We start from the raw sequence: 12,692 nt of genomic DNA on the forward strand, positions 1-12,692 counted from the left end.
GTGACATGAATTGTACATTTTAAAATGGTTAAGATGGTAAATTTTATGTTATGTTATTTTACCACAATTTAAAAAAGTTAAACATAGAATTACCATATGACCCAGAAATTCTTCTCCTAGGTATCTACCCAAGAGAAATGAAACCATATTTCCACACAAAGACTTGTACATGAATGTTTACGGCGGTACTATTCATAACAGCCAAAAGGTGGAAACAACCCAAATATCCATTAACTGATGAATGGATAAATAAATGGAATATTATTTTTTTGTTTATACTGAAATATACAGAATACATTATTCCATATAATGGAATATTATTTGGCCATGAAAAGGAATGAAGTATTGATACATGCTACAGCATGGATGAACCTTGAAAACATTATGTTCAGTGAAAGAAGACGGTCACAAAAGGCCATATGCTGTATGATTCCATTAATGTGAAATGTCCAGAATAGACAAATGTATAGAGACAAAATAGATTAGTGGTTTCCGTGGGGGAGGGAAAGCTGGGGAATGATAGCTACTGGGTGTGGGATTTCTCTTTAGGGTAATGGAAATGTTCTGGAATTAGACAGTGATGATGGTTGCAAAACCTTGTGAATGTACTAAAACCCACTGAATTGTACACTTTGAAAGGCTGAATTTTATGGTCTGTGAATTATATCTCAATTTTAAGAAGAATAAACGGTGTGCACCAAGGAGAAGGGCCTTTCCCTGGGAGCCGCAGGCGGGGCGAAAGCACCAGGACCTGGCGGCACTGCGTCAACCTGAGCTGAGAGCTGCTGAGCTGCGGGGTGGGCAGGGAGGGGGCAGGCAGGGTCTGAGCCTGCTCTTGCTGGCTTTGGACCTCGGGACCAACTGCACCCTGAAGAAAGGCATTCATGGCCTTAGATGGGAGGAGTTCCAGGCTTCAAACCGAAAGAAGAAAAGCCTAAGTAGGCAAAATGAAAGTTTATTCAAAAAAGCAAGGATGAGCCGGCAGTGAGAAGGAATAGCATTAAGTGTAGACTTGTTTTGTACCCAAACAGCAAATCAGGGCTTCAGTGGGGCTGAAGATAGGATTGCCACCTCAGGTTGCCTTCAGGCACTGGGCTTTGTCTTCTCTGAGTGACACTCATCTGGAGGGCATGCGTGACTTTCACTTTTGATTTTTCGATATTTCTATTATATTCTTTCGCAATGGACTTCCTTTCTAGTGGTGAAGAATTACCATTTCTTTCATAATTAGGAAACTCTTAGCATCCTCGTTACCTACTCTTCTTTTCAAAGAGATTAACTACTAGAGAAAAGTATAATTTCTTTCTTATGAAAATAGGTTTGGAACAACTTCAGGCTTTTAAAATCGTGTCAGCATTCCTGCAGATCTGATACTATTATGAGCTCATATATCTTACCACTGTGAAGTCAGGGTGGAAAATACATCATCTCTTTCAGATTCCTGGAATAACTTCAAAAGTTCTGGATCCCCAGATAAGTGTGCAAGAATGCGCAATTCAATCTGTGAAAAGTCTGTTAGATAGAGCTCTGCATTAATTCAGAATCTAGGAACAATGTCCCTCATTGTTGCTACCCACCCCCAGGGGACCCTCAATCTTCCCTCCCCACTGAGGAATCAAGGTCGATGTGCCCACCTCTCATGTGCCAGGGTCCTTAGGCCTCGGGTCTATTGGCCATCCCTGGGTCTAAAAGTCCCGAGACCTCTTCTACGAGACTGGCCATGCCTCCAGGGTGGGCTGTATTCATTCATCAGTTCATTGGAACATCAGAATTTTAAAAGGCCTGCTGTGCGCCAGGCTGTGTGCTTGGGATATGCTAGTGAACAAAACAGGCAACAATCCCTTCCTGCGTAGAACTTATACTTGAGGGGAGGGAGGCAATCTGAATTATTCAGCGTGTCAGAAGGTGAGAAATGAAATGGAAAAGATCGATCAAGAGAAGGAGCTTCCGGAGTCAGTGTGTGTAGGGAGCTGCTGTGAAGTGTCATCAAGGAAGTGACCTTCCAGCAGAGATATGAGGTGGAGGAGGGAGCAGGACCACATCTGGGGAGGGGGTCCCACGCAGGGCCCGAGGTGGAGCTGGCTGGTTGTTGGGGGACAGCAGAGGGACCAGCAGGACTGCAGCAAGCGAGCAAGGCAGAGCGCCACGGGTGATGGGGACAGACAGGAGAAAGGGGGGCAGACTGAGCGGCACCAGGCAGAGGAATTTGGGATCTAGTCGTGGTAAAGTGAAGGGACCCAGGAAGCAGAGCTGCTCTCACTTACTGTGCATAAGAAATCTTTGCTTCATATAAATACTTGCCAGGACTTATTTTAAAGAATGAGTTCTGTAAGCACCTTTGGATTATTCCATTTCTAAATATTTGAACTGTATGAAACGCATAACGTGGGATCCAATGACACAGTGTCTCTACCATGGCCCGCACATACCTGCTGCTAGGAAGGTGTGGCCTTCGGATGAAACAAACACGGCCCTCGGGGAGATGGTAAGGAGTTCGTCTTTACCTGAATCATTATTTCAAGAGCACTTGGTGAATTTGGTTGTGAGCTGATTCATAGCTATTCCTCATACAAAGTTACTTTAACATCATTCTAAAGTCAGAAGAGTCTAGATTTCTGATTTTTCTTAATATTTTTAATGTAATTTTAAAACATCATAAGACTACTGAAAGTAAACTAGATTTTCTGCCGTTAAAATCTCCTGTTCTGTGTAGAATTCTTAATGAAGAAAAGGTCAAACATTGCAGTAAGAGCCACCTAGAGATCCTCTGGCCTCACCGCTGAGAAGATCTCCTTTGCGGAAGCACAAATTCTAAGATTTCCCCACTGAGTGTATTTTACAGGGCTGGAGGAGGCGAAGTTGCTGCTCACCTCCCATGAGTTGTGTTCACGCATGATTATGTGTTCTTTAAAAAGGACTGCTCATCGCACTTCATTGTTTGGCCCTGACCTTCCGGAAGCAGCAGTTCCCAAAGCAAAGGGGGCAGGAGTTTACTGGGAATGGGCCACAGAGCCCTACTTCGCTCAGATTTGACCTTTTTCTTTTTTAGAAATGTAACCATCAGCAGTACAGTGGAATAGCTTAAGAGAAAGAAGAGTGTTACTATGCTTTCATAAACATTTCCAGTAATTTTCAGACTTTAATAAAAGCCAGTTCTATTGTATGTCTGTTTGTTTTTTCTTTGTTGGGAAGTTGGTGGGGGAGAGATAGTAGGAGGGGAGCTACTTCCCTTGTATAATTATCATCTATTTTAACTTATAAAGTGCTAAAGGGGAGGTACCATATCACTTTAGCTGTGTTTTATTTTTCAACGTATATTTAAATCCTGGTCATGCAAATACAGAGGAGAACTTCAGGAAAGAAAAGCAGTTAGTTACACAGAAAAACAATTACAACATCTCTAGGTTTTTAGAAAGTGTTACCCAAGACTTCTGCAAAGTAGAAAGAAATGTGTTACCTTGAAAATTTTGAGGTTTAGTTATTTGAATTGGGTGCTTGGAGATGCCTTGGATATTCTGTGAATAAGAAGAGGGAAATTGCTTTAGTTGAAATATCTTCTCTTAAATTAATCTGTACTATTTAACGGTATTTAAAATGTGTCACATTTTATTAAACATTAACAAAATAACTAATGCCAATGTACTATGCATAAGTGTATTCATACTTAATACAACTAATACTGAAACATAATTTTGGTGGGTATATCACTAGGTATTATCAACAAATATGAGAACAATTCTTTTTGACTTTAGCCTGTGTGACCCTTATCATAATTATATACAGTAATTCTTTCATCAGCAGCCTGAATTATGAACTTAGTTACCTTTAAAATTCCTACATAATATGCTAATGTAGATTTCTGTGAAATCTGTACACTGTACTTTCCTTTAAAAAGGTATTTTAAGATGAGTATTTGGGTCTCTCCACTCTAACCAAGGCTATTGCTCTTGGCACTTGGCACCAGCCTTGGTCTTAGTGCTTGCTGATTGTACCAGTTCTACACGATCCCTACCAGAAAAAAAAAGAGGATGAAATACTTCCTAACTCATTTTATGAGGTCAATAATATCCTAATAACAAAACCAGACATGACATTTCAAGAAAAGAAAACTACAGACCCATATCCCGCATGAATATACACACCAAAGATCCTAAACAGAATATTAGCAAATCAAATCCAACAACAGGACAATCCGGCATGACGAAGTGGGGTTAATCCCCCAAACCCCAGCCTTGGCTGGTTCAACATTTGAAAATTTATCAATGTCATTCAGCATATTAATAGATTAGAGAAGAGAAGTCACATGATCATCTTAATAGATGCAGAAAAAGCATCTGACAAAAATAAATATCCATTCATGACAAAAACTACTCTCAGCAAACTGGGAACAGAAGGGACTCCTTTAACATCATAAGCAGAGCCTGTGACAAAACCTAAAGCTAACATCATCCTGATGGTGGAAAACTCGGTGTATTCTCCTCAAAATCAGGAGCAGGCAAGGATGTCCACTCTGAACACTTCTATTCAACATAATATAGGAGGTCCTAGCCAGCACAATAAGGAAGGAAAAAATAATGAAAAGCATACAGTACAAAGGAAGAAGTAGAATGACCCTTATTCACTAAAGATGTGATTTCATATGTAGAAGAACCCATGGAAACTACAAAAAAGCTTTCCAGAACTAATAAATGAGTTGACCAAAGTATCAACATAAAGTCAGTATACAAAAATCGATTCTATGTCTACATAGTACCAATGAATAATTGGACATTGAAATTAAATGAACAATGTCATTTATAATAGCACCCCAAAATATTTAGGTATAAATCTGTATGTTGAAAACTACAGAATCCTGATGAAAGAAATTTTAAAAGCCCTACATAAATGGAAAGATATACCATGTTCATGGGTTAGAATATTCAACCTTAATATGCCAATGACTCCCAAATTGATCTATAAATTTAATACAGTCCCAATCAAAATACTAGCAGGATTTTTCATAGCTATCAAGAAGCTGATTCTATAATTTATGGATCATAAATGTAAAATGTAAAACTCTAAAGCTTTTAGAAGGAAACTTAAGAGAAAATCTTTGTAATCTTGGGTTAGATAAAGAGTTGCTAGATACACACCATCAGCATGGTCCATAAAAGAAAACAGTGAAACACTGGACTCCATCAAACTTTTTTTTGCAAATCATGTTAGATTCAAAACATATAAAGAACTCTCAAAAAATTCAGCAATGAAAGGTACTTCCAGTATGGCAGAGTGAGGAGATTGCCAACTCATTCTATGAGGTGTTATCCTGATGCTAAAGCCAGACACCAAATAGAACATCCTCCATAAATAGACACAAAGGTCCTCAATAAATATTAGCAAACTGAATCTAGCAACATGTAAAAAGGGTTATGCACCACAACCAAGTGGGATTTATCTCAGAAATACAAGGTTGGTTTAAAATCCAAAAATAATTAATATAATACATCAGATTAGTAGAATAAAGGACAAAAAGCACATCATCAACACAACAGGATATTAAAAGCATTCGACAAAATCCAACACTCATTCATATTAAAACAACTCAACTAGGAAAAGAAGGGACTTTTCTCAAACTAATAAAAGAACATCTATAAAATTTACTCACTTTGAGTAACGTCAGCGTCTATAGCTGTATAAAACAGAATGTGTTCTCTATCCAATAGCATGTCAAATCAGGATCAGACCAGACTGTAACTAACGTGCCCAGCTAGAAGCTCTTGGTAAGCACAGCATGGTGTCAGGGTCGTCTGGCATGATTCCTGAAATCATTTCCCTCCCACAGCACATAAAACATCAGTTTTAATGAAAGTTCCTTTACCAATGGAAAGAGGGATAAATAAGTTTCTTATTTGTCCTGAGAAAGCAGAAATGCGAAGTTTAAATTGATTATCTTCAGAAGAATATGAAGGAAGCTTTTTAATAATTAAATGCCACTTTTTATGTTTTACAATATAACAAATAATAAAATAACAGAAACTTCACTAAATATCTAACCTATATAGCACACTTTGTTAAATATGTTCTACAATTTGAACATTTAAAAAAAATATTTATTTGGCTGTGTCGGGTCTTAGTTGCGGCATGCAGGATCTTTCGTTGCAGCATGTGGGGCCTTTTTTTTTTTTTTTTTTTTTGGCTGCGTTGGGTCTTTGTTGCTGTGCACAGGCTTTCTCTAGTTGCAGTGAGCAGGGTCTACTCTTCGTTGTGGCATGTGGGCTTCTCATTGCGGTAGCTTCTCGTTGCGGAGCACAGGCTCTAGGCACATGGGCTTCAGTAGTTGCAGTGTGTGGGCTCAGTAGTTGTGGCATGAGGGCCCGCAGGCTCAGTAGTTGTGGTGCATGGACTTAGTTGCTCCGTGGCACGTGGGATCTTCCTGGACCAGGGCTCGAACCCGTGTCCCCTGCATTGGCAGGCGGATTCTTAACCACTGCGCCACCAGGGAAGTCCTGTGGGGTCGTTTCGTTGCAGCACACGGGCTTTTCTCTAGTTGTGGTGCGCAGGATCCAGAGTGTGCTGGCTCAGTAGTTGTGGCACGTGGGCTTAGTTGCCCCACGGCATGTGGGATCTCAGTTCCCCGACAAGGGATGGAACCTGCGTCACCTGCATTGGAAGGCAGATTCTTAACCACTGGACCACCAGGGAAGTCCCAATTTGAACATTTTAAGGAACATTAAAATGTATATTTTATCCTTCGACCATATGGAAGAATGCATCCTAAGAAGGCACTTGAAGGTTTTAGCTCTTTTTTTTCTCCACGGTTGCTGATAGACATTAGCCCAATTCCCAGGCACTCCCGCTAATCTCAAATGGCATCTTCTTTTCTATTATCCCACAGTGGCCATTCTGCTCATGGTGACTTGCCGAGGCATGAATGAGCGCTTTGGCATCTGACTACAGCAGAGAACCTCAACCATGAACCCTTCCTTCCTTCCTTTCCTCTCTCCCTTTCTTTCTTTCTTTCTTTCTCTCGCTCGCTCTCTTTCTTTCTTTCTGTATATGGTTTTGGTTTTTTTGTGTTTTTTTGGCCACGGTGTGCAGCTTGTGGGATCTCAGTTCCCCAACCAGGGACTGAACCTGAACCACAGCACTGAAAACCCAGAATCCTAACCACTAGGCTACCAAGGAACTCCCGAACACTGTCTTTCACTGTCAAGTTGCAGGGAAAGAAGAGGAACAGTAGTTCCCGTAAGCCAACCTTAAACAAGCCAGATAAAAATGTTATGCACACTAACTGGAGACTAGAGGAACGTACAATCACCGAATAAGAAAAAATAAATTACTTTCAATCAGAATTGCTTTTATGAAGTGTTCCAAATATGTCTAGAGATGAACAGTTATTAAAATTAAATAAATCAGCTGATAAAAATGGAACCAGAATATTTTGATGGAGAGGACCAAAAACATCTATGGAATCTTCTATTATGTTAAATGTTTTTTTTTTAATTAAAATAAACTTTTTATTTTAGAACAGTTTTACAGAAAAGTTAGGAAGATAGTATAGGGAGTCCCCATATGCCCCTCACCCAATTTCCCATATTGCTAGCATCTTACGTTTCTAGGGTATCTTTCACACAACTAAGAAACCAACATCAGTACACTATTATTAACTAAACTCTATACTTTATTTGGATTTCACCAGTTTTCACTTAATGTCCTTTTTCTGCTCCAAGACCCCATCCAGGACACCACATCACATTCAGTCATCATGTTTCCTTAGGCTCCTCTTGGCTGTGGCAGTTTCCCAGATTTTTTTATGACCTTGTTTTGAGGAGCACTGGTCAGGCAGAATATCCCTCAGCTGGGATTTGCTTGTTGTTTCTCATGGTTAGACTGGGGTTACGGGTTTGGGGAGGAAGACCCCAGAGGTAAAGTGCCCCATCACGTCAACGGCACCTGCTGTCGACATGACCTATCACTGCTGATGTCGACCTTGATCTCAGGTGGCGTTTGCTAAGTTCTCCACTAAAAAGTTACTTTTTTATTTCCCCCTTTCTATGCTGTACTCTTTGAAATCAAGTTTCTGAGTACAGCCTTCACTTAAGGGGTGGGAAGTGATCACAGAAAGTATTTTTCTGTGTGCAATGACAGAGACAAAGTGAGAGGGGTGGTGTCATGAGAAAGGTTACCATCTGGGGAGAACATTAACTGACCAAACAGCAAACTGAAGTCCATGCAACAGTGCCAGAGGAGGGAGGGTTGATGTCAGTCACAGCGTGGACGCTGCTGGCGCGGACAGAGACAGGTGAGCTTTGCAGCAGCAAAAGGTGGATTCAGGCCAGCAAGAGGCAGAGTTGGGGCTGCAACTCAAGATGTGCAAATTCCCTACCAGGTAATCGTTCAACTACGCTGTGAAGTAAAGCCCTGAAAAGAGCTTGGCCTGCAGCATACCTCAGATTTAGTCGGCTATGGAACCCTTTTGACAGACCGCCTTTCAGCGTCTCACAGGGTGCCGTATCCTCCGGAACTGATCCTGACTTGGAGCCTTTGACTAGATGGTCTTTCTTACAGACCTTAGCAGGCCCAGCTCCTTCTCAGCTTTGAAGCCACAGCTCAAATGTCACCTATTCAGTGAAGCCTTCCTGGAACATCTAAGCCAAAGCAGCACCCCCCCCCCCATCCCTCTCTATTCCCATTTCCCTGTTTATTTTCTCCTTGGCACTCATCACAATGTAAATGTGTTATGTATCTACACAGTCATGGGCCACCTGCCCCCCAAGATGAGTGAATGAGTGAATGAATGAACCAGCTAACAGATGGTGTCTCCATTCCAGCTGGTTTCCCAAGTCCAACAGATGTGTCTCTAGATGCTCTAGATGCTCTTGTCCACTCCCTGCACCCTCCCCCCGGCCCCCTCCCCGCATAGCCCAGACCTGGTTTACCTCCTGGACGTCTTCCCTTCCACATTCTCTGCCTCTTTTCCGCTGCCCGTGTCCTGGTCACATCTTACATGGGCTCTAACAACACTCTCCCAACCACGAGTGAAGCAACTCTATCATTCCCTCTGTTAACCACTGTTTATCGGGCTCCTAGTTTATTCCAGATATTCTGCTAGGAGCTGGGAAAACAAGTGGTGGACATGGCAGGCAGAGTTCCTGCTCCCACGGAGCTTCCATCCTAGTGGGGAGAGGCAAGGAATAAACAGGACAGACATGGGTCCTGAGCTGAGGGGCTTACACTGCAGTTCAGCGAGAACAAAGAGAGAGAGAAGTAGCATCACTACAAACTCTGCCCATGCAGGACGATAACAGGGTGCTGTCACTCTGACTGGGAGGGGGAACCAAAGAGCACCCCTCAGAGCAGAGTCACCCAGGCTGGGAACAGGGTTGCCACTAGGGTAAGCTTGCAAAAACACTAAACCAACCTTTTCACCCCTTGGCTTCAAGTATCTCAGTGGTTTTCCACTATCCCAGAGGTAGAGTTCGTGCCCCTACGATTTGATCTTGATTACCACTGCCAACTCCATCTCTCACCACTGCCCCACAGACACGCCAGCTCCAGCCAACCCGAGCTCCCTGCAGTTTCCCCAACGCAGCATGCTATCTGCCCCCCTTGGTGATCCTGGCTCCCCTTCCCCTCCTTTTAAAAATTTTGGTGTCATTGACATAACAATTAGTTTCAGGTATACAACATATTCAATATTTGTATATACTGCAAAATGATCACCACAAAAAGTCCATTTAATATCCATCACCACACACAGTTGCAGACATTTTTTCCTGTGATGAGAACTTTCAAGATCCACTCTCTTAGCAACTTTCAAACATGCAATACAGTATTAACTATAGTCACCATGCTGTACATGACATCCCCATGGCTTACTCACTTTGTAACTAGAAATTTGTACATTTTGACCCCTTTCTCTCATTTGGCCCACCTCCCACTCATCGCCTCAGGCAACCACCAATCTGTTCTCTATATGCATGAGTTCGTTTTTTTGTTTTGTTTTGTTTTCGTTTTTCTTGTTTTGTTTTTTAAGATTCCACATATAAGTGAGATCATATGGTATTTATCCTTTTCTGTCCAATCTGTTTCACTTAGCCTAATGCCCTCAAGGTCCATCCATGTGTCATAAATGGCAAGATTTCATTCTTTTTATAACTGAATAATATTATTTGTATACATATGCCACATTTTCTTTATCCATTCATCCATCGATGGACCTTTATGATGTTTCCTTGTCTTGACTATTGTAAATAATGCTGCAACGAACATGGGGGTGTAGATATCTTTTCAAATTAATTTAAAATTTTTCTTTGGATAAATACCCAGTGGAGTCGCTTGATCATATGGTAGTTCTATTTTTAATTTTTTGAGGGTAACTTCCCTGGTGGCACAGTGGATAAGAATCCGCCTGCCAATGCAGGGGACACGGGTTCAATCCCTGGTCCGGGAAGATCTCACATGCCGCGGAGCAACTAATCCCGCGTGCCACAACTACTGAGCCTGCCCGCCTAGAGCCTGTGCTCTGCAACAAGAGAAGCCACTGCAATGAGAAGCCCATGCACCGCGGCAAAGAGTAGCCCCCGCTCGCTGCAACTAGAGAAAGCCTGGGTGCAGCAATGAAGACCCAACGCAGCCAAAAATAAATAAAATTAAATCTTAAAAAAAATTTTTTTTTGAGGAACCTCCATACTGTTTTCCATAGTGGCTGCATCAATCTACATTCCCACTAAAAGATGTATGAGTGTTCCCTTTTCTCCACATCCTCACCAACATCTGTTATTTCTTGTCTTTGTGATAATAGCCATCATAGCAGATGTGAGGTGATATCTCATTGTGGTTTTGATTTGCATTTCCCTAATGATTAGTGATGTTGAGCATCTTTTCATGTGTCTGTTGGCCATCTGTATGTCTTCTTTGGAAAAATGTCTATTCAGATCCTCTGTGAATTTTAAAAATTGAATTGTTTGTTTACTATAAAGTTGTATGGGTTCTTTATATATTTTGAATATTAACCCCTTACCACATAATCTGCAAATATTTTCTCCCATTTGGTAGGTTGTCTTTTCATTTTCTTAATGGTTCCTTTACTGTACAGAAGCTTTTTAGTTTGAAGTAGTCCCACTTGTTCATTTTTGCTTTTGTTGCTTTTGCTTTTGGTGTCAGATCTAAAAAATCATTGCCAAGAGTGATGTCAGGGAGCTTACCACCTATGTTTTATTCTAGGAGTTTTATGGTTTCAGGTCTGACATTCAAGTCTTAATCTACTTTTAGTTAATTTTTGTATATGATGTAAAATAGTGGTCCAGTTTCATCCTTTTGCATGCAGCTGTATAGTTTTCCCAACACCATTTATTGAAGAGACTGTCATCCTCTCCCCACTGTATATTCTTGGCTCCTTTATCATAGATTAATTGACCATATATATATATATGGGTTTATTTCTGGGCTCTCTACTCTGTTCCATTGATCTATATGTCTGTTTTTATGCCAGTACCATACTGTTTTAATTACTCTAGGTTTGTAAGATAGTTTGAAATCAGGGTGCATGATGCCTCTAGCTTCATTCTTGTTTCTCAAGGTTGCTTTGGCTATTTGGGGTCTTTTGTGGTTCCATACAAATTTTAGGATTGTTTGTTTTATTTCTGTGAAAAATACCATTGGAATTTTGATAAAGATTGCACTGAATCTGTAGAATGCTTTGTGTGGTATGGACATTTTAACAATATTAATTCTGCCAATCCATGAGCATGGAATATGTTTCCATTTATTTGTGCCGTCTTCAGTTTCTTTCATTGTCTTACGGTTTTCACTGACAGGTCTTTCACTTCCTTGGTTAAATTTATTCCTAGGTATTTTATTATTTTTGATGCAATTGTAAATGGGATTATTTTCTTTATTTCTCATTCTGATAGTTTGTTATTAGTGTATAGAAACAACAGATTTTTTAATATTGATTTTGTATCTTGCAACTTTACTGAATTCATCTATTGCTTCCAACAGTTTGTGTGTGTGTGTGTGTGTGTGTGTGTGTGTAGTTTTTAGGGTTTTCTATATATAACATCATATCATCTGCAAATAGTGACAGTTTTACTTCTTCCTTCCCAATTTGGATGCCTTTTATTTCTTTTTCTTGCCTAATTGCTCTGGCTAGGACTTCCAATATTATGTTAAATAAAAGTGGTGAGAGTGGGCATCCTTGTCTTATTCCTGACCATAGAGGAAAGACTTTCAGCTTTTCACCACTCAGTATGATGTTAGCTGTCGGCTTGTCTTTATTATGGTCTTTATTATGTTGAGATACATTCCCTCTATACTCACTTTATTGAGCTTTTATCATAAATGAATATTGACCTCCTTTTTTTAAAAAGGAAATTTAAATTTTTGAATAGTTTTAGATTTAGAGATACATTGTGAAGCTAGTAGAGTGCGAATATATCCCACACCCAGTTCTCCTTATTATTAACATCTTACATTAGTATGGTACATTGGTCACAGTTAATGAACCCAATACTGATACATTATTATTAACTAAAGTCCATCAATTATTCATATTGCCTCAATATTTCCCTAATGTCCACTTTCTGTTCCAGGATCCCACACTGCATTTAGTTGTCATGTCCCGTTAGGCTCCTCTGGGCTGTGACAGGTTCTCAGACTTTCCTTGTTTCTGATGACCTTGACAAAAATGAGGACTGCTGGTCAGGTAGTTT

The 12,692-nt window shown here is 40.5% G+C and overlaps 1 protein-coding gene across 1 annotated transcript in view; it reads right to left on the reverse strand.

The window, feature by feature from the left end:
• The window catches only part of POLN (DNA polymerase nu), a 174,725-nt gene that overhangs the window by 63,650 nt on the left and 98,383 nt on the right, over positions 1-12,692 (reverse strand). The window contains exons 17-19 of the mRNA XM_061191053.1: positions 3,458-3,515; positions 2,430-2,504; positions 1,398-1,512 (exon numbers count right to left, since the gene is read on the reverse strand). Coding sequence (XP_061047036.1) covers positions 1,398-1,512; positions 2,430-2,504; positions 3,458-3,515 — 248 coding nt within the window. The remainder of the gene's footprint in view (positions 1-1,397; positions 1,513-2,429; positions 2,505-3,457; positions 3,516-12,692) is intronic.

This window comes from Eubalaena glacialis, chromosome 5 (assembly GCF_028564815.1).
Source record: "Eubalaena glacialis isolate mEubGla1 chromosome 5, mEubGla1.1.hap2.+ XY, whole genome shotgun sequence".
In the NCBI taxonomy this organism is placed as follows: Eukaryota; Metazoa; Chordata; class Mammalia; order Artiodactyla; family Balaenidae; genus Eubalaena; species Eubalaena glacialis.